Source organism: Melanerpes formicivorus, unplaced genomic scaffold (genome assembly GCF_026170545.1).
Source record: "Melanerpes formicivorus ecotype bairdi unplaced genomic scaffold, bMelFor1.0.p_v2 SCAF_54, whole genome shotgun sequence".
Lineage (NCBI taxonomy): Eukaryota > Metazoa > Chordata > Aves > Piciformes > Picidae > Melanerpes > Melanerpes formicivorus.
The window spans coordinates 327,040-349,495 of NW_027142406.1; the positions used below are offsets into that span (position 1 = coordinate 327,040).

The following is a 22,456-nucleotide window of genomic DNA, read 5'->3' on the forward strand; positions in this document are numbered from 1 at the left end:
ACAGAAAAGCAAGTAAAAAAAGGTCATACATATATTTTAACTCAAATTCCTAAAAGATAATTATAACTATGATAGTAGTAGTAATAATAATAATAATAATAATAATGGTATTAATAGCATTAGGGCTTATGTGATGATACCAATTTGTTCTAAGACTTTTTAACTCTGCCAGTTAGACTTTAAAAAATTAAAAGTTTCAGCAGTCTTGTGAAAATCAGCAACTGCAAAGAGACACCTTAATTAACATGCCCCCAGAGAACAGTATCTCATGTGGCAGTAGCACACCTGTACTGGCAGTTGTCACATGCGTATGTACAGACCAGATAGAGCTCATTCTGTCTCTTGCAGGAGGCAAAGGGCTGTGCATATGGGATAAAACAGAAAGGGTGCTGGATGGAAGGAGATGATCAGGGCAACAAAGGTGGGGCAAATTTAGGGATAAACCACACAGATTTTTAGTAAAATGTTTTTTATTTTTTCTCTCCTTATAAAACAGCTTGTTGAGAAATACGTTATTCCACCAGATGCTGGGTTTGGATGCCAAATAACATTTAGAGCTGAAAAAGCCAGAAGGTTTAAACAATAGATCATATAAACAACCTGCAGCACTATATTCTGGGCTAATTTCAGTAATGTTACTAGTTTTGAAAAAGCTGCTTCTAATGTGGAATGTGTTATCTACAGCACAGGAAGTTCCACCTCAACATGAGGAAGAACTTCTTTACTGTAAAGGTCACAGAGCACTGGAGCAGGCTCCCCAGAGAGGTTGTGGAGTCATCTCTGGACACTTTCAAGACACGTCTAGATGCGTTCCTTTGTGACTTACGCTAGATTATATGGTGCTGCTCTGGCAGGGGGGTTGGACTTGGAAGATCTCCAGAGGTCCCTTCCACCCCTAACATCCTGCAATCCTGTGATCTGACATGATACTATGCACAAAACCAGATTGTGTGTGCTAAAAACACTACCTAACAAGTGTTGTTGGTGTTGTAGTACAACATTGTTTTTTGACAAACCACCTAAGTAGTTCCATCTCACTTTTCTATGGCTTATATTTTCTTACCTGTGAAATGAAATGCTGTCATATCTGTTTGGATTAAGTAAATAGAAGAAGTATTCTTCAATAAGAAGTATTGAAAGATGTATTCTTCAATAGAAGAAGTATCAATTTTTAACAATAGTTTTGTGATTTTGTGATTCCTAAAATGTGAATGATGAACTTGAATACAAAAGATCTGCCTGAGGAAACAGATCTGTTACACAGTACCAAGAATGGCAACACTAAATTTTCCTCTATTTGCAACCATGCATATGGAATAAAGTGGAGTATTTGGAAGTTATTAGATGAGTTGCTTTTAAACGTAACTAGAATGCTGTTCCTCTTTTTATATTTTAGCCTTAAGTGTAAAAATACTTCCTTTCTTACATCTAACAAATAGCCGGATAAGGATTTCACATGTAAAATCACCCACAAAATTATGATTGTGGTGCTTCCCTTTGCTTGAAGAAAAACGCTGTTGCTTGATTGCTAGAAATATTATAGCATTTTAATTGATATGTCTGCCCTAAGGTTGGGGTTGATAATCCATTTCCTTGCTCTGAGAATTAAAATCATGGAAATACCATTCCCACTGGTGAGCATTAATAAGTACACTGCAGTTCCAGTGCAGAGGAACGGGTGCAAAATGATGATGAGGGGCTGTTCTTGTGGTGTAAGATCTGGACATAAGGTGTGAGATGGTATTTACCTGAAACACTCCCAGACACATCAGGATATTTCACTAGTTTCATGTTGGACTACCAGAGCATCTCCTCCAGTGGAAGGGGATATTTCTGTTCAGAAGCTCTATTTGCTTTATTTGGTTGAGTGTCCATGCAAAAGTGTGTAACCAGGGCTCACTTGCTTTTTTTGCCCAGGGATTTTTGGCATTGCTGTGCTGGGAAATATGCAGTAGCAGTATGCTGGCAAATGCTGATTACATCATGTCAGTACAGGACATGATGAATTCCTACCTTAATCTCCAACTCTTTTTTAAACAAGTTAATATACTAAAAAGTTAATATCCCCTTTCACAGCTGAAGAAGCAGGCCTTGACATCAGAGTTAAATCTAGGGCTTCCAGCTCAGCGATGTGAAGACTGACGTTATCACCAGGGCAAGGTATTCACTCTTCCATTGTTTTCCTCTCTTTCTGATATGCCAGTGAGACCTTGGAGCTTCATCTTTACATTGTGAAATTCTTGCAAAAGAAGCAAAGTACCCACTGGCTTCATTTTACATTTAGTGTAGCTAATTGCACTATTTGAAGCCTTTTTTTTTTCTGCACTGGAGTTCTGTTTGACCCTTTTTTGTGTTCTTTTCATGCCGTGTACCAAAGGGGAGTGGAAGTGTTCTAGGAAATGCTACATGTATGTGGCTTTTTTATGGGATTTGGCCATTTTAAAGTGATTTGGCCACTTAAGTGTAATTTGGTGGTGTTCTAGAGATTATTCCTTCTGACAAATTCCAAGCAGGTTTATTCTACTGTATTCAGCACAAATGACCTCCTTCTTTCCTGACTCAGGAACAAAAAAAAAAAAAAAAATGTAGTTTTCTTCCTCTAAAGATACACTTGGGTGTTTTGCTGAAAAAAAATCCAGCAAGCCTACTGACGTTTTCAGCGCTTGTTGTTTTTGGCACAGGATCAGTTCTGGTGCCCAACTGGTAGGACCTGAAACTTGGTGCTTAACAAGTGCCTCTAGTCAAAACAGTTGGTGTATGCAGGCACTGGTCTGGTATTTGCTGCAGCAGGTCATCTGCCTGAGTTTTTCCCGTGTGCAGAATACCTAATCACGTTGCTGTGTTTCTCTGACGGCATCTGTGGCAATGTGAATCATTTCACATTCCAAAAGTGAATGTTTACAGTCGTCGTAGAATCAGATTAAGTTGGCAGCCTGCTTCTTGCTGTAAGTGGCTCAGTTTATGTTTCTTCTAGCAGGATGTTTTGCATAATTTTGCTGATCCTACTAGCTTGTAGACTTTTTGAAATGGAGAATTGTTTTAGTTGGGTTTCTGTCAGGAAGCGAAGCTTGTGTTTGTTGTAAATAAACAGCAGCAGAAGGGTGGTTATTTTAGCACTTGATAATTTCCCAATTATGTAATTTGACCTGGCATGAAACTTGTGATTGTGGAGCTGTATTTTATGCAGCAGATCAGTCTAGGGGTTTGAGCTGGCAGTTTGTTTCTTTTGTCAGTTTACAAGAAGTATCAAAATGAAACTGACTGTGCTGTTTCGTTTCCAGTGCGCAGTGCAAAAAGGGTGGAATAGTTTGCAGATACTGTTTCCAAACTTTTTCAGCTGTACTTGGAGTAGTGTTTTGTCAGAAAGACTGGTAAAGTTATCCTTCGATCTTGCAACATTATGCTGCTGTATGCTAGCATCAGATGCACGTTTATTTTTGATCTGCCATATGTACTAGGTTTTCTTAGTGGTTTTTTGGGTTTTTTTTTAACTGTAGCTACAAAATGAAAGTGCTTACAAGGTGTTTATGAACTCTTGTTATGAACCAGCTGCCAGTTACTGCAGGGTGACACATTTCTGCAAGCAGTCTAGTTGTTCAGTTTTCTGGCTGTTGCTTTTGGGGCATGTGTAGGGCTTTTTTCTGGTTTAGTTTTAATGCCAACTACGTTTGCAATCTTTGAACTGGGATTGGTACAAGGTGACAGGACTCACTATTTACTGAAATTGTAAGTATACATTGCTCAACTTTGTACAGTGAAGGGCTGTGCAACAAAACGACCCAGCATATACTATAGCTAGAAAAACTGTTTGGAGTTACCAGAAGTAGCACGTTAATCAACAAGACTGTGATATGCTACTGGAACAAAATCATGTTGTGGATGAGATAGTAAATTATGTTACCATTTGCTTAAATACTGTAAATGGGGAATATCAAAACAGGATTCATATTGTGTTGAGGCAATCAGATAAATTAGTTTATGCTGGTTTATGTAAAAGGGCTATGAATTCAAGAGTTGTGATGAGTACAAGCTTAAAATGAGTTGTATTTTTCTGTAAATGCTTACTAACAGCAAATACCTTTATTACCTTGCTGAGTTTTAGTGATTATACTCTGTTTGCTTTTACCAAGTGTAATATGAAGCTGTAATCCATAGCACTGGGTCTCTGAGTTACTCATGGGTCAACCTAAAATTGATTTTTGCTTTAGGCCTCTTGTACGCAGGAAGTAAGATAGTGCTAAATGAGTAACGTTTCAAAATGACTGGTGCAGACAAAGTTCTGGTGTCTCTCCTCTAACAGTGTTAGAGGGATTTTTTTGTTTTGTTTTAACTACCTGCAAAAAAATACATGAAGAGCAAAAGTGTACCTTTCTTGCTGCTCAAGCTGTATCATGATTTTTTTCCTTTGTAATTCTGTATGTCACCCATGGAGAAGACACTAACTGTCAGGCAAAACCTGTTCACTGGATTTGATTAACTGTGAATAGCACTCATTGGTGAGAATGAATGTAGCTGGCACATGCTTGGAGAGGTTTGGTAGTCTGAATTAGAGATAACCTGCAGTTTCAGGACTATACAAAAATCTTTTTGGGTATAAAACTACTGCAGTCCACCTGGAAACATAAGGTTGGTATGTTTTATTGACAACATGTTCACTATTGTCTGTAAGGTTTGCTGTGAGCTAAGAGAGTGTTTGATCTTGTGTGAGACAGTCAAGGCAAAAATTCAAGAAGAGACTCTCTAATCAGAGTGTGGGTTTGCCTCTTTTTCCCACATGCTGTGCTTGTGGCTCTGGGGCTCACGTTGCCTCTCTGTTGCTTTACTTTTTTGCTTAAGATCAGGGGAGATGTGGCGTTTCCTGCAAATCAGCTGCTAGTATTCCCTGGTGACCTGTCAAAAAGGAGCCAGTGGAATTACAGATTCAAATGCAGACCTAGAGGACTTCAACAGTTGCAGCAAAGGTTTTGGGGAAAGGTAGAAGGGTGCAGGAAGGAGGATTAAAAATCAAGTACAAGGGCATGAGAGACAAGCTCTGGAAATTCAGGGAATGTTAAATCTCCAACAAGGACTTCACATCTACAAACAATTCAGATTTGGCTGAGAAAGTTGGACTATATCCATGTTTCCATAGGACATGGAGAATCTCCTGGAATAATTGAAGGTTGTTTGCAATGATAGCAATGTAGAGTTTGCAGCGTGATTAGGGTGATGCACAGTGTTGGGCTTTTAGCTGCTTGTCACTAACTAGCAAAAAACAACAGATATTGATCTAAAATTGATTCTTCATAAAGTACAGTTAATTCAGTGAGAGAGTGTTAAACTTTCCTCTGAAATTAATGTCATTAATACATTACGTGTTTGACAGCAGAAGTCATGTATTGCTTGTCACTTACTGCAGTGGCTGCTCTGAGACAGGTGAAAGGTTGCAGAAGGATTAATGTGCTAGAGAGGATTGTAGCTTTTGTTCTTTCTACTCTTGGATTTGACAGCAACTGGTATTTAGAAACAGAGCAGAATATGTGTTGTTATTTATGTGGAGTGTAAAAATCCACTTGGAAGTATTTAAATGAATTGGCAAAGTTCTGTTTCTTATTTTAAATGTGAGCAGACATTTACAGCATTGCAGGATTCTGCAGAAACTGAAATTCATATAGGATTTAGGGTAGTGTCTTAGGAGTGCTAACTAGTTTTCTAGTTATGTTGCAGGATCTTTTAGTTTTCTATGGGCAAAAAATTTCATCTGTGTCTAGCGACTATGCCACTTCTGTACGTAAGTGGGGATAGCCATGACCACAGCTCTGTGTGTGTAGGAGTTCACCTGCTCTGCTAGATCTAATCTGTCTACATGTGAACTGTGAACAAGCATAGAAAGTTTTATACAAGTGGCTGGGTGTCTCCTGAATGTGTTATTATGTGAATATCTAATTTTATAACAAATATTTGGTGTGCAAATGCCTTTATTCACATACTAATTTATTACACAGGCTATATAAGGCTGATAGCCTTCTTGCTTTGTCATTTATTCCCATTAGTTATCTTTGAAGCTTTCTACCAATGTCTATAATTGATTCACTACGTGATACATAGGTAAGGAAAAAGGAAGCAAGAGGCAACCTAATAGTTTTTCAAAAGAAATATATCAGTGCTTAGTTTTGATTTATGTCTCAAGTCTGTTGAGACTTGTTTTGATGGCTGCCCAGCTCAAACTGATTTTCTGCCCCTTTGGAATGAGCTATTCTTCCAGCTCTCCACTGTGGTTCTATGTGTAAGCGGTTACTGCCGCCATCTTCTGCTGACACTAAAGTTACGTTCACTTATGTGAGTAAATATGCAGATTTTACCCATCTGAGTAGTGTCTCAGAATAATGATGGTGGTTTGGCACTGGCTATTTATGTTCCCCCCCATATGACTTTATAATGGTCATAATTTCCACTTTGCTTCTAGAAATTTCAAGAAAAGCTGGGCAATGCTGATAATTACCAAATACATATGAGAGTCTGTGTGAAGTGTTGGAAGACTGCTCTTTAGCCATATTTCGGAGGGAGAGGAATGGAGTTCAATGGAGTTAAAAGAAACACTAAATATAGCAGGTTCCTAATCAAAAGGATGAGCACCAATCTGACACATTCAGAGAAAAAGTAATCTTGTAATCTTTTCCTTCCCTATCTTTTGAGTAAACATGTGTTTAAAATAGTCGAATGCACTTTATTACAGTGTCATATCACTGCAGTGACTCTTTCAACATTTTGTATATTACAGTAAAAAAGGGCAATGTTTATGTACTAGCTTGCTCTTGGGTACCAATGAATTGAGGAAATAGTCTGGGGAAAAGCATCAAATATGTATCATTATTAAAATACAGTGTAAAGAGACTGTTAAATAAGTTGCTTTGATGTATGATACTTGGATTACTTTAAAATACAATTGTAGATGGTTAGTATTTTGAATAGCTGTCTTTCTGGAAGATTAATTACAGAGTAGTGTATTTCGCTTCCAAATATATCCATAGGGATGATATTGAAGACACACTTTACTAGAAGGCAGCTGATGTTGGGAAAAACAATTAACCCTGAATGTATGTATTTTTTAATAGAAATTGTAGGGCTTTTCCAAATTTCGCTTTATATACAGCTTGGTTTTGTTGGTTACATAGCAGTTCCTTTCCATCAGTCCTCAAGTAATTAATGGGAAAGTTGCAAATCTTTATTAACCTAATTTAAATTGAGTAAGTAGTTGCTGAGAGGCCGGTGAATCTTGAAACAATAGCCATTATTTAATAAAAAACCCAGAGTTAATGGAACTCTGCAGAGGTGTAGTTTACACGGTTGTTGCAAATGTCAGGTGAAATTAATGTAAATTAACTTCATCCTGAAAAAGGACTTTTAAAGACCAGAGGCTGAACACTGAGGTATGCTGTGGGGTGAAAACTAGCAAATGACCACTGGCATTTTGGGAGAGTGAGGAGAGATACCTTTCATATTAAAAAATAGAATTATAGAACTCTTGGTGTTGGAAGGGACCTCAAGGATCATCTAATTACAACCCTCCTGCCATGGACAGGGACACTTCACACTAGATCGGGTTACTCAGAGCCACATCCAGCCTGGCCTTCAACACCTCGAGGCATGGGGCTTCTACCACCTCCTTGGGCAACCTGTTCCAGTGTCTCACCACCCTCATGGTGAAGAATTTCTTCCTAACATCCAATCTGAATCTACCCACTTCTAGTTTTGTTCCATTCCCCCTAGTCCTGTCTACCTGACACCCTAAAAAGTCCCTCCCCAGCTTTATTGTTAGCCCCCGTAAGATACTGGAAGGCCACAATAAGGTCTCCTCAGAGCCGCCTTTTCTCCAGACTGAACAGCTCCAACTTTCTCAATCTGTCTCCATAGGAGAGCAGCTCAAGTCCTCTGATCATCCTTGTGGCCCTTCTCTGGACACATTCAAGCACGTGCAGATCATTCTTGTAATAGGGGTTCCAGAACTGGTCACAGTACTCCAGGTGGGGTCTCACCAGAATGGAGCAGAGGGGGAGAATCATCTCCCTTGACCTGCTGGCCACACTTCTCTTGATGTTTTTCAGTTGCAGCATTTGTAATTAAGGCTGTGAATACGAAGTTATGGAAGCACTTGATTTTAATAAAAGATGTTTAGTTATTGCAGACATAATAGAAATAATTTAGAATATTCTTTTTTTTTAAAGTTCTCTTTGTTCTTGAGGTATTCACCTATTTCAGATTAATCACAGATGAATCTGTCTGCTGCTGGCAAGTTCTTAGTTGTGAGGATGCCAGACAAACTGTCACGTTCTGATTCTTTGTGGGAAAAATTTTCTTAATTAGCCTTGAAATATCAAACTAGTGAGCGCAGGGTTGATGAGGTAAATAAAAAAAACCTTCCTTTGCAGGAGCAGGTCACTGTTGCTTCTGTAACTTCCTCTTGGCCCAATGGGGTGATGCTGTACAAGCTCAAAGAGTAGCACCCACTTTGGATTCTTCAAGTTAAATGCTGAAGGTTTTAGACAAGGAAAAGTTACTGCTTGTTGAAGGAGAAACTCCAGCTTGTCCAGCGTTCTCAGTCTATAATTACGTTAGGCTTGCTGTGTTCTCTTACTGTGTCAGTAAGAGGGGTATCTTCCTGATCCTTGCTGTGGAGGCATTCGGTTTCGTTGTGCTGGTAAGGAGGAGTCAGCTGCTTCTGACTAGACAATTCCTCTTCCCGCAGCCACCCCTGACACTGGGGAGCACCAGAACTAGATCACTGCGGAGTTGAAGTGGTTGGGTAAAGGTTGTTACTGCAATTATGGATGCAGAGGAGAACAGGACTATTATGGATTTATAGCACCTTTCAGCTAAAATCAGCTCCTGTCTGTTGTAATATTTTGAAGTCCTGCTAAAGTTTGCAGTTCCAAGCCTGTTTTTTTTTGCAGCACACTGTGATCCAGCTATCTGTCCAAGTACTAACACTTCTTCCCTGGAGAAATGTACCATTTGTAAAGAATAGCTAAATACCTTCTGAAAACAGTCTTTTTACTGGACAGTGTCAGAGAGAGGATGTTTTGATTTTTAAAAATAATAATAATAACCAAACCCAAACAATTTTACTGAAGCCTGTCCATCCTGCTGCCTGTTCTGGTGAGGGCCAGCAAGGCCTTGCTTTTTGCAGTCCTTAAGAGGTCTCTCACATAAAAGTGAACAGTGCTTATACAAGGGCCTGATCTCTAGGTGCAATGTTTGTAACTGATACATAAACTTCCTGCTTTTTTGCACTTGCTATTTGCTCTGTCTGGAAGAAGTAAGATTTTACCTTGATGGGTGCTTGGAGAAAAGCTCCAAGCTACAAACCAGGCAGGGCCTATGTATTTGGAAGGGCTGGGTAGAGCAAACCTTTAGCTACTTTTGAGTTTTCTAGTTGTTTTCCTTGAAGCTTCCCATTAAACTTGGAACAAGATAACCATAAAGTAAGCATCCCAGTCACCAAGTCACATGGATTCTTCATCAACCATTTTAGAAGCAACCTCGTGTCTGTCATGGAGTATTTAATTGAGCCATCTGAGCTGCTATTAGATACTCCCTTCTTTGCCTGGAATTGCTGGGACACCCAGTCTACCTCACACAGATGCTAGTGGTTACTTCCTGCTTACAAAATGGTTTGAAATTTTTTTTGTGAAACTTTCTCCTGTTAGATTATTAGCATTTATTTTACTGTTTTTAAAAGTTTTAAGAGCACTTCACAGAATTGATTTTGTTACGTATCGTTGGGCTTCATGGCATTCACAGTGGTAAAGAACTGCTATTCTTCAGAGTAATGAAATAATTGTAACTAGTTTATTATTTTTTCCATTACAGAACGAAGACACGGTTCAATGTGTAAACCTTCCCCTCCTCCAGCTTCTCCAGCCTGCAATTCCAGGACATCCCTAGTACAGATGAAACCGAAATCCTGTATCAGCGGCCATAACCCTGTCAGCAGCAACTCAAAGCCATTCAAAACGCCCAAAGACAATCTACTTACCTCCAGTGGCAAACAGCACACAGTTTTTCCTTCAAAAGTATCACGGGATAAACCATGGTAAGATCTGAAATGATAGTAACCAAAGGTATTGATTTTCAGTAAAATAAATATTTCCATGTTTCACCATCACCAAAACTAAATCTGTATTTCCAACTTCTAAAAGTTTACTATTTAAGCCCATACATTTCATAAGGGAAGAATCCGGGTAATTTTAACATTAAAATGTAGAGAGAGAGAAAGAGGAAAAAGGACTGGATTACCTTTCTGATGTTCCATCAAATGTCTGCTTTTTCTAAGATGCATATAGCAAGTGAGATATTGACCCTGTTTGCTACCTTTAAAGTTCATCTTCCATTACAGTATTAGCCTTTAAAATTGAATCTTTTAAACAGTAGGATAGTTTTTGCAGAGTTAGAATTAGAGAATCACAGAATTGTTAGAGTTGGAAGGGATCTCAAGGATCATCTAGTTCCAACCCCCCTGAATCTACCCATTTCTAGTTTTGCTCCATTCCCCCAAGACCTATCACTACCTGACACCCTAAAAAGTCCCTCTCCAGCTTTCTTGTAGGCCCCTGTAAGACACTGGAAGGCCACAACAAGGTCTCCTCAGTTCTTAATACTGCCTTAACTGATGCTCATGAAAACTTACTGGTTATATTCATTTGTCTTCTACATCAGCTGCTGTTGGAGTTCATTCTGTATTTTGATAGTGTTTAATGCCTTGTAGGAAGGCAGAAGAAAATTCTGGCTCCAAACACTCGCTCTTTTGAGGGCATCTTACGTGACATACTGTGATGTATGTATATATATATACATATATTTACTTACAGGATTTAAGACTGCCAGGCCCACCCTCCTGTGACTACGATGATAGCAACAGAGTTGCAAAAATGTAAATTATGAGCTGAACTGGGTCACTCTTTATCCCTTAAGAAACAGTTTTGTCATTGGTTATCTACAGAAAAGATGCTTTTGTGATTAGGTCACTAGATTGGTGACTTGAGATCTGGGTTTAGTTCCTGATTCTGCCCGTGCCTTAGCCTCCTTGGCCTCAGTTCTGTTTGTAATCTTGAGAAAGTAAAACTTCCTGGTTTTTTGTTTTCTCTACTTATGGTATAAAGAGCCTTCCCTTTTGTATGTATTATTTAGCATAAGGTCATGATCTTAGGTAGTGTTTCTGGACACAACTACTCTAAAGCAGTAAATAATGCAAACCATCCTCCCATGAGACAAAGTATAAACTTAAATTATTTTAAAGTAATAGCTCAATGTTTTCTGCCTGAAACATTTCAAAGAGGGCAACTTCTGCCTAGCTGTAGAATTTGCCTTGCCCTTGAACATACTCAGTCAATTCTGTAAATCCAAACCCACCATCTCTATAAGCATGATGAGCATTGTGGACAAATATGGCACCTAATTTTGAAAATAGAAAATCTGGATTATGAGATTACACACACACATACACACAGATGATTTAGAGGCTGTCCTAGTTAAAGTCTAGTTAAGGCCTCATTTACTATTTGAAAAAAAATATTCTTGACTTGAATAGCAACCTTTTATTCTGAACACCAGAGAATAATTTTATATGAGAAAACTAAAGGAAAATTGAAAGTACCACTTCAGATTATTAACAATATTGACTACAAGCCTGCTCCTCATCCTAGTGTTGCAGACAGCATGCTGACCGAATCTACAAACTGTATCTTCCATTCTGGCAACAGATGTCATTCTGTCAATCAGTAAAAGCTGGAAGGGAACAAAGTAACTAAGCGTTTCCACCAGTCCCTTTATTGGGAACATCCCAAATAGCTACTGATGATTAACAAGGTAGTTTTAGCTGTCTAAAAATGTTGTACTGCTCCGTGTAATACCTTGTCAATGGATGTGTCAGTAGTTGTACCTGTGACTTACTCAATTCTTCCAGCTCTGCTGGGGGATTATACTGTGGTTTTGTTTACCAGCAGAGAAAAACAAGGCACATAATAGTTAAAATACTGTAATCATCACATAACAAATCACAAACAATCTGAAGTGGACATGAATGAAATTGTTTTTCTAAATTTAGTGTTAAGCGCCTGAGATTACATGACTTGTTAAAGAATAAAATCTGTCTGATGATGGTCACAGTTTATAGAGATCTGAGAGCTGTTAAGGAAAGAAGTGTTTGCTTGTATTTGATTACTGGATTACAATTCTTAATTATAATTTTAGAAAATATTCAGCAGGTCTGAATTTTGTTAAAGGATAAATGAGTCCTAAAATGTATTCCTTTGTAAAATTATATCTTCCATTCAGCTCTCTGTACAAGCCATAGAATTTCACTCTCTTATATTTTAGAAATGAATGCTCAACTGACAAATAAATTTGACTTAAAAATGCAAATAGTACTCATCATGTGTCCAAGTGTGTTGTGGTTGACCATCCTCAGAATCTTCCAGTTATTCAGTGCTTTTGCCTGTTATGTTGTAGTCTCATACCACAAATATTTACTTGACATAGGTTCTTCCAGAGGGTTAGCAAATTAGCTTAATTCAGGAATTGTATCGCTTGTAATGATTGCTTTGTAGACCTATAATAATCTTTGTTGCACTTGCCTGATTCTTTCCTGCAGCATTTCTTTTAAATTTTAGCTGTTACAAGTAGTAGTAGTATTTCAGTAGTAGCATTTCAGTGCTATTTCAGTAGTAGTATTTCAGCAACTATTTCAGTAGTATTATTTCAGCAGTAGTATTTCAGTAGACCTGTCTGTTATCATGCCTGCCTGCATGGAGACCCATCTCTTCTGTTGCTTAATTAACTCTAGTTTTGGTTGAGTCATCCTCTTAAACATTGACCCAGCAGCTCTCTTTCTTCTTCACATCCTGTGTTGTTTTAAGATGTGCTGCAGGATTCAGGTTGCTCTTCAGCTAATGCTTTAGAAAGCATGATCAGATGAAAGAGATCTGAAACTGTTTAGTTTTCATAGCCACTGTTTTAATACTTCCCTTCTTGTAATTAGAATATGAAGGATTATTGTGAATACATCATCCATAAATATCTGTCAGCTCTGATTTTATTCCCCCCCAGTCTCTCTAACATTGTTGCTATTAATACAGCAGTGCTTAGACACTGTAACAGTGCTGGAGCACTGCTGCACTTTGATCAAGATAAATCTAAATGGTCTGGTTTTCAAGCTTACAGTTGGAGTGGTAAGAGGCATAGCAAAAGGGTAGAAAATGGCAAAGAGTAAGGTGATTATTAGTAATCATGATAATAATGATCAAACAATCAATAATTAATAAGAATAGCCCAAATACTTCCTGCAGCCAGGAACTCTCTCCCTCACTGCTGACCTGCCCAAAGGATGCTGCTTCACCTGCCATGCTCTAGTGCAACTTCTGAGCACTGCTGTGGAGGATGTCGCTGCTGTGATATTTATATAGAAACATAAACATTTGTTGTTAAATGTGGGAACCATATATCCAAAGGAAAAAAAAAAAAAAAGGGTCAAAATTACCACCTGTAGCTTCTACAATCTCAAATAATTTCCTGTAGACTGCTAGGAGTCCTATACAATGTGTGTCCTCAAATACTGGAGTACTTTTCTTTTTTCTTTCACATTCCTATGAAACATATGATCCAAAGTTTGACTTGTTGGTCTATAACAAAACTCAGTGAAAATGTTCCCTCTGCTGGCTTTTTTTCCATGGTGATCCATCCCTGTGTACCACAGGATTTGAGATTTTGAGCACTGCAGAATAGAGAACCTCTTTTCATGTTTATTGACCGTATTTTTCTACTAGACCAGGTAATACACAGTATCAATACTGTGTATCGGTACCTTTCACTCTGTATCAATACTTTGAATTAAGATAGATCTTAGAAACTCGACATGAAGTCTATCCATGTTTTTGCATATACAGTAAATTATAGTACATATATTATCAAGTAAGTTATAGTATATATATTATAGAGTAAATGTAGTATATATTTTTTTATATATATGTTATGTATATAAACTCATTGATTTTCTGTAAAAAAAATTGTGCTGTTTTCAGAAAATGTAATCAACATCTATTTAAAAGAAAAAAAATAATTCCTGAAACTTTAGAATTTTTTCTTTCTGTCATTTAACTTAATAAACTCAGAGCAGTTTAAAAAAATAGAAGATCAAATCCTGTTTTTCGTAGCTCCGTGGTTGCATTCTCTGAAGCACTTAATACAGTTCTGGGTTTGGGAGTAAGTTCAGGGGGTTTTGCTTAGTTACTGGCCAGTGCTCTACTTCTTCCTGCAGTCAGGTATGTATTCTGACTAGCTGACTGCTGTATTTATGGTACTACAGGCTATGGAAGTTTCATATCATTTATTTACAGCTCCAGAGTATGCTGTAGTGTCTAAATCTTCCTTTTAGCTTTTTTAATATGCATATTGTTTGCATCAAGTTTCATAGATATTATTTTTTTCTCTGTGTTAAAATACCCTTTGAACAAAGATTAACAACTTTCTGGGAGTCTGCTCCAGCCACACACTGCACTTTTCTTCTTACCACCTTCAGCAGCTGTGGAGAAACAGAGGTTTTATATTAGCCCAGGGATGTCGAGATTTTAGTTATTTTGGACCCTGCTGCTGATGTTTCTGAATGGTGTCCCATGGACAATGCCATCTTAAAGTCATATTTCTCTGATTGTGGAATCACAGAATACAACTGGTTGGAAGAGACCTCAAAGATCATCCAGTCCAATCCTAGAGCCATCACTGAGGGGTCACCACCAAACCATGTCCCTAAGCACCAGGTCCATGCACTGCTTGAATACCTCCAGGGATGGTGACTCCACCACTGCCCTGGGAAGACCATTTCAATGTTTGAGAACTCCAGGTCCTCCTCCGAGTTGTAACTTTCCAACCACACACCCCCAAGTCTGTAACTTACCATGGGGTTGTTGACACCCAGGTGCAGAACCTGGCACCTGGCCTTGGCCTGTTGATTTAACCTGTTCAGAGCTCACTGTAAAGCTTCCATACCTTCTCACAGATTGACACAGTCACACACAGCTGTGTCATCTGCAAACTTATTTGAAGGTACATTTAATCACCTCTTCCAGTTCATTAATAAAGACATTAAAGAGTACCGAAGGCCCCAGTACTGAACCCTGGGAGACACCACTAGTGACTGCTCACCAGCCAGATTTAGCTCTGTTCACCACCACTCTGTGGGCCTGGCCATCAGCCAGGTCTTTATCCAGTGCAGAGGGCATGGATCCAAGCCTTGTGCCAGGAGTTTCCAAAGGAGAATGCTGTGGGAGACAGTGTCAAAGGCTTTACTGAAGTCATAGTAGACAATGTGCATGGCACTACCCTCATGCACTAGGTAGGTCAACTTATTGCAGAAGGAGGACAGATTAGTCAGTCTGGACCTGCCTTTCATAAACCCCTGCAGATTAGGCCAGATCGCCTGATTGCCTTGTGAGTGCCACACGATGGCACTCAGGATGACCTGCTACATAACCTTCCCAAGCACCCAGGTCAGACTGACAGGCCTGTGGCTCCCTGGATCATCCTTCCAGCCCTTCTTGTAGATGGGTGCCACATTTACTTGCCTCCAGTCAACTGGAACCTCCCCAGTTAACCAGAACTGGTGACAGATAATGGCAAGAGGCCTGGTGAGCACATCTGCCAGCTCCTTAACTACCCTTGGGTGGATCACATCTGGTCCCATAGACTTGTGCACATCTAAGTGGCACAATAGGTCACGGATCATTTCCTCCTGGATTGTGGGGTCTGCTTTCTGCTCCACATCTGTATCTTTCAGTTCCAGGGACTGATCCTGCAAAGAGCAACTGGTGTCACTGACAAATACTGAGGCAAAGTTCAGCAGCTGAGCTTTTTCCTTTTCTTTCCAAAGCTGAGCTTTGTCCTTGTCACCAGGTTTCCCCCTACATCCAGTAGTGGGTGGAGGTTCTCCCTAGCTCGTCTTTTACTATTAGCATACTTACAGAAGCTCTTTTTATTCACTTTAATGACACTGGCTACATTGAGTTCTGGTTGAATTTTGGCCTTTCTAATTTTCTCCCTACAAATCCTTGCAAGAGCCTTGTACTCTACCTGAGTTGCTTGCCCCTCCTTCCATAGCCATCAGACTTTCCTTTTCTTCCTGAGTTCTACCCAAAGCTCTCTACCTAGCCCTGCTGGCTTGTTTTCCAATGCACAAGGACAGCTTGTTCCTGTGCCTTGAAGATTTCTCTCTTGAGGAATGTCCAGCATTCCTGGGCTCCTTTATCCTTCAGGCCTACCTCCCAGGGGATGCCATCAACCAGTCTCCTAAACGAGTCAAAGTCTGCCCTTTGGAAGTCCAAGGATGCAGTGCTATTGACTCCCCTCCTAACTTCACTAAGAATTGAAAACTCCACCATCTTGTGGTCACTTTGTCCAAGACAGCCACCAACCTTTACATCTCCTACTAGTCCTGCTCTGTATACAAATATCAGGTCTAGTAGAGAGCCATCCCTCTTTGGCTTATTCACCAGCTGTGTTAGGAAGTTATCTTCCACTCCAAGAACCTCCATGTCTGCTTCCTGTCTGCTGTGTTGTATTTCCAGCAGATACTGAGTAAGTTGAAGTACCCCACAAGAACAAGGGCTATTGATTCTGAGACCTTCCCCAGGCACCTATAAAGCACTTCATCAACCTCCTCATCCTGGTTGGGTGTTCTGTAGCAGACCCCCATCATCACATCTGCCTTGTTGGCCTTTCCCCTGATTCTCAGCCACAAGCATTCAACTCTAACATCACCATCATCATCATGCTCAAAACAGTTGAGACCTTCCCTGATATACAGGGCCACCCCACCACCTCTCCTTCTGGGCCTATCCCTTCTGAAGAGCCAGTAGCCATCAAAGAGCACTCCATGTATGGGATTCATATGATTGCCCGTGTTTCCATCAGGGCAATCATATCATAGTTTTCCTTCTGGATGATAGCTTCAAGTTCTTCTTGCTAATTCCCCATGCTCCATGCATTGGCAGATATGTGCTTCACCTGGGAGCTTTTGTGCATGGTGGGGGTCTGCTCCCTGCTTAACTGCTCTCAGGTATTATCATGAGTCCTAGCTCATCATCATTATCTCATGGCCCACTATTCCCTATGTCCCCTGAGATAGCAGTGGAACTATCGCACCATCCCACAGATATTCCAGACTTGTCTCCAGCAAGCCTGGTCTTTCCCCTTTCCCCTTTCTAATCTAGTTTAAAGCCCTGTCAATGAGTCCAGCTAACTAGGGGCATGTAGGAGAAAACTACCTGTGCTCCCACTCCCCTGACCAGTTGACCCAGGGCCCTGAAGTCCCTCTTGAGAGCCATCAGTTGTAGAAGGTCCACCTTTGTGAAGTATTCCTTTAGTAGGAGGTATGCAGCCAAGGTGCCATTTTTGAGATACAAAAGACTGAAGTTGTGAATGAGGGGAAGCCCCAAACAACACAGTGCTGTGCAGATGGGCAGATGTTACCTGTCTTGGGCACGTGAGAACAGTGTAGTGTCTGGCAAGAAACTCCTCTATACCTGAACTGTCATGTGACAGTATGTGTCAAGATAGATTCTTACTGCACAGGAATTATGTGTTTGACAGGCAGCACACAAGTAATACACATACAGAAGCTCTGTGCTACTATGCCAAATTATTGCAGCGATGTGCCATCTGAACATGCAAGAAGCAGGTTGTGGAGTATGGTTTGCTAAGAAGTAATTTCACACTCTTAATAAATAAGATTGATTTTACCTTTAACCAAATACATCAAGTTAAACCTTTAAAGATAATAGATTAAAGAAGTTCTGAGGTTTAAGAATTTTTTTTTGTGCAGGACAGTCTCCTCAACCTTTATGCTGGGAACTAAAATTTTGGAGGTTAGTCTAGTCCTGTGTTATTCAGAAAGGAAAAGATAGCAATATTTTCAAGGAGACTCTCCTACTTCTGAATAAGGAATTTGGTTTACCTTTTAAACATCACCTTTGTGTTTATTTTGTTTGCTCAGTGTAGAATGAATGATAGTCTGAAAATTGTCATTTTGCATGATCCATGTGTGAATTTGATTACAGAACAGATAACTGTTTGTCAAAAGCAACTCTTCGGGAAGAACTGAATAAGCAAGATGTTTTCTTTTGCAGCCTCCAATGAAAACTGACATTTAAGGTCTGAGAATTTAGGGGTTTTATTTAGTTCTTTTTTTAATCTGCATTTGTTTCAGTAAGGATAAATTTATATATTAGATATTAATTGGTAGTCACATTACAGAATCAGAGAATGGTAGTGGTTGAAAGGGACCGCTAAAGATCACATTTAGTCCAACTTCTCTGCTAAAGTAGATTTGCCATTCACAAGACAGCCAGTTCTGGAGTTGTTGGGTAGGTAAAAAGCAGCTATCACTGTTGGATAGTTCCTCATGCAGATAGGAGCTGATAAAAATAATGCTGGAATTGAAAATCACTTGTCTTCGTCTTTTTCCTGCTGGTTTGAGAAAGTAGCATTTGTTAACATCACAAATATGCTGTGGTGGTAGTTAAGGAAACTAGTTGTTACAAACTTTAATTCTGAAAAGGACCAAGTAAGCTCATAATTACGTGGGGAATTTTTAAATTAGTGTGATTTGATTAAAAGGACATTTTGCTAATGGTCAATTCATCATGGATCCTAATATTTTAAAGGGACTGCTGTTAAGGATGCTGTGCTTAAGTCTCTTTTCTCCGTGTTTCATTGCATGCCATTCAGACACATCGGAACAAATGAGTTATTTTTGTCTTAGTTTAAAAACATTAATGTTTTTAGCAAACTGCTTTGCTGTCATGGAGTGTTTAGTATAGGACACACATCTGATACATGCTCATGAGACATGTAAGTGGGTGTGTTTTGCTTAGTACCAAATACTTACTTTGCGTATGAATAGTAGCAGATTAGATCTTTTAAACAAAAACCAAAATCATTAGATTCATTTTGATAATTCTCTACTTGCCAGGATTTACAGATGCCTTGTTTTGTAAACATTTGATTGAACAAAAGTAGTCAGTAATGATCCTAAATATTGCATTTTAGTCTGGTCTGAAGATACTTTGTCACTTGTGTTGAAATTTTTCTTATCTGTAAATCTCTGGCACAGAAAACAACTTGAGGATTTTTCTTTGGTTTTGCAGCGTTCCTGTTCCAGTAGTCAGTCTGGAGAAAATTCCTAACCTAGTGAAGGCAGATGGTGCCAATGTTAAAATGAATTCTGCAACCACTACCACCATCACTTCCTCCTCAGCCTCTTCATCCACCATACCTGCTCCAACTTTGGTAAAATCTGGTTTGACATCCAAATCAGTGCCACCCTCACCAGAAAAGATTTTGAACGGCAAAGGAATCATAGCTCCTTCAATAGACAAGAAACACCAAAATGGCACTAAAAGCAGTAACAAGCCTTACAAAAGACTTTCAGGTGAGTGATCTTGTAGTTATCTTTGTAGTCCATCTTTCTTCATTAATATTTGTATAGCTCAGGACTAATAAAGGGCTGTAGCCTGGGTTTGGTTTGATTTTTTACTGTAAAGAGCCAGTTTGCATGTATGAAAAAGAGAGCTTTCATATTCTGCTAGCATGTGTAAAACGTTTTCAAAGAACACGTTCTGTTGAGCTTGAAATTAGAGCATTTAATGCATTTCACAGCTGGTCAACAGGCCAAATATAAATTTTGAAGGAAGTAAAAATTCATCAAAACAGAAAGGCAGAAGGCTTCCTTGAGCCGTTACGTGATTTGGATCTGTTTATAACAAAACAAAATGAGCCTTGGTTGGGTAACTTTAGTATAGTTGTGATCGAGTTGAACAGTTGAGGTTTAAGACGTTGCATTATTCACCAAGTCATGATTTTTAAAATAATCTTCTTTTTGTTTGGTTTCAAAATTCTAAGTTGACAGGGAATGCTAAGGAAGTCTTAAAAGACAGAATTTCCTTTCACCCTTCTCCCTGCATGATTCACATGAATTAAGTTTGTAGCATGGGCATCTTGATCTTTCTCAGGAACATAGGACCAGTGAGGTTGAGGGAGTAACATTAAATGTGGAAATGTGCAGGATGGCCTTAAGAGAGGCCAGTATGGAGGACAGAAATGCAAATCTACCACTGGAGCACAGAATGCCCCATTGTGGGAGGGCAGAGCCTCCACTAAGGCTCCAACCTTAGTAAGATTGCTATCCGTTGGAGGAAGAATTATTTTCAGTGGAGGTGACCCATACCAGCTGTTGGGCAGTGAGTAGAGAATTTGTTCCCTAAAGCTGAAAACATACTTTTGTTCTAAATGAAAGGAAATTAAGTATATTGAGGGATTCTTTTTGTTTGCTTGCTTGTTTGCTTAGTTTTTTTAAAGCAAAAGTAACTGAGTCAAGTTTCCAGCTTCAGAAGCTGCGCAGGGTCTATTCATCAGCTGACAGCACTTTGTGATTTGGGCAGGAACTTCTGATGTGTACTGAAAGGCTAATTTTGCCAATGGCAGCACGATCTGCTTTAGATCATCAGCTTGGCAGAAAGTGAGTTCATGTGATTTCTCAGTGTGTGCTAGTTATGAACCAAGTAGAAATTGTGCAAGGTAAATGCTTTAGTTTCCAGTTAACAAGCATGCCCTGGGTTTTTTTGACTGAATATCAGGTTTATTTTAGTCTTTTCCTTAAACTTGGCAGTTAACCTATGCTACTGGTACCTTGGCTTGATTCCAGACCAGTGCAAGCTGTTTGCTAGGGCTTCATGGGCTATGGAACAATGCCACTGCCTTAAAAGGCTTCAGTGCACTGATTGTTTTCTTAACTAGTTAAAGGTGTTGTATAAGAAGCCAGAACCATTGTTCATTCTACCAAAGGAAAAAATCATACAAGAAAGGAGCTGACTGTGTTGTACTTGCTAAGATCCAATTTGTTATTCTAATAAAAACTCTACATATTTTGTAGTTAATTTAAAATACTGTTTTCTTTTCACCTGTTATTTCCTTTGATAGTTTAGATGCTTAATTTAGCTAAACAATTCTGAATTTCTCCCTAGGACGATTGAAACTGATGTTGTTTGAGATACTTGTTTTCCTTGTGTCACCATGTACTACTGCAGGGTTGTAGGTGATACTTAGACCTCTTTTGTACAAGTGCTTGCTGCAGGGTATTCATACAGGAGAATAATTTCTATAGAGCTTGCTTGATTCAGCTTGCTTGCTTATTTTGTGTGGAGGTGATCTAAGCTGTCACTTACTAATTCTTCACCATGAGAGTGGTGAGACACTGGAACAGGTTGCCCATGGAGGTGGGGGAGGCCCCATGCCTGGAGGTTTTAAGGCCAGGCTGGATCTAGTGTGAAGTGTCCCTGCCCATGGCAGTGGAGTTGGAACTAGATGATCATTGAGGTTCCTTCCAACCCTAACAATTCTATGACTCTATGACTTGCAGTGTCTCTAGGCCAGGGAACATTTAACCAGTGGAAACTTCTGCATAGGCCTGTTAAAGCACTACAGTAGGCATTAGTTAACTTTTACGTGGCTAACAAATCCACAGAATCTTTTCTTTTTGTCCCAAAGGTCCTCTGTCATTATCAGATTTAGAATCTGCTCAGTCTTGCTTCTGCTGCCTCCTGTATTGATGCAGCAACACAGTAATTTAGACATGATGCAAATAGAAGTCCTGAGAGTGCTGTAGATGAATTTCCTGTAGGTTGTATGTCACTATGATGGATTCATCTCCATTGTTATACAGTATTGTGCAAAAGCTGAGAAAAAAATATTGGAAGGTCAATGAGTGATTATTTTAGATATCCCAAAAATTCAATTCATTTCACGTTAAAAGAATGAGACAGTGGCTAGGGGATTTAGATTTTCCTCAGTCCACTGCTGTGGACCTGTGCAGTTGTTAAGTTTTGAAACTCTTTGATAGATCTGGCCAGTTTACATCCATTTTCTTTCTTTTTTAGCAACATTCACTCTGACATGATTTCCCTGACTGTGGCTGAAGTTTGTGGTTTGTTTGTTTTTTGCTTTTTTTTCTTTTCTGAGAGCTGATAGTTGTTTGGGTGATGAATGAACCTGCCATCTTTTCAGCAGTGCTGTTGTTGGTGAGAGAGAGGAAGGAGCTTGTGGAACCACAGAGAGGTGATTTTGCCATTTGGCTCTGCTCTGTGGAGACCTCACCCTGGAGAGCTGTGTCCAGCTCTGGAGCCCTCAATACAGGCAGAGGTTGGTCTCTTCTCCCAGGCAGCCAGCACCAGAACAAGAGGACACAGTCTCAGGCTGCACCAGGGGAAGTTCAGGCTGGAGGTCAGGAGGAAGTTTTACACAGAGAGAGTGATTGCCCATTGGAATGGACTGCCCGGGGAGGTGGTGGAATTGCCATCACTGGAGGTGTTCAGGAGGAGACTTGACAGGGTGCTTGGTTGCATGGGTTAGTTGATTAGGTGGTGTTGGATGATAG

The 22,456-nt window shown here is 39.5% G+C and overlaps 1 protein-coding gene across 9 annotated transcripts in view; it reads left to right on the top strand.

Annotated features, from left to right (window-relative positions):
• The window catches only part of ATXN7L1 (ataxin 7 like 1), a 137,154-nt gene that overhangs the window by 88,822 nt on the left and 25,876 nt on the right, over window positions 1–22,456 (top strand). For 7 of the 9 annotated variants that reach the window (XM_068160882.1, XM_068160874.1, XM_068160877.1 and 4 more), the window contains 2 exons: window positions 9,850–10,072; window positions 19,173–19,456. In XM_068160882.1, coding sequence (XP_068016983.1) covers window positions 9,850–10,072; window positions 19,173–19,456 — 507 coding nt within the window. Of the gene's footprint in view, window positions 1–2,076; window positions 2,161–3,649; window positions 3,727–9,849; window positions 10,073–19,172; window positions 19,457–22,456 lie in introns of those variants that run through there. The other 2 variants (XM_068160878.1, XM_068160879.1) reach the window with 2 other exon arrangements.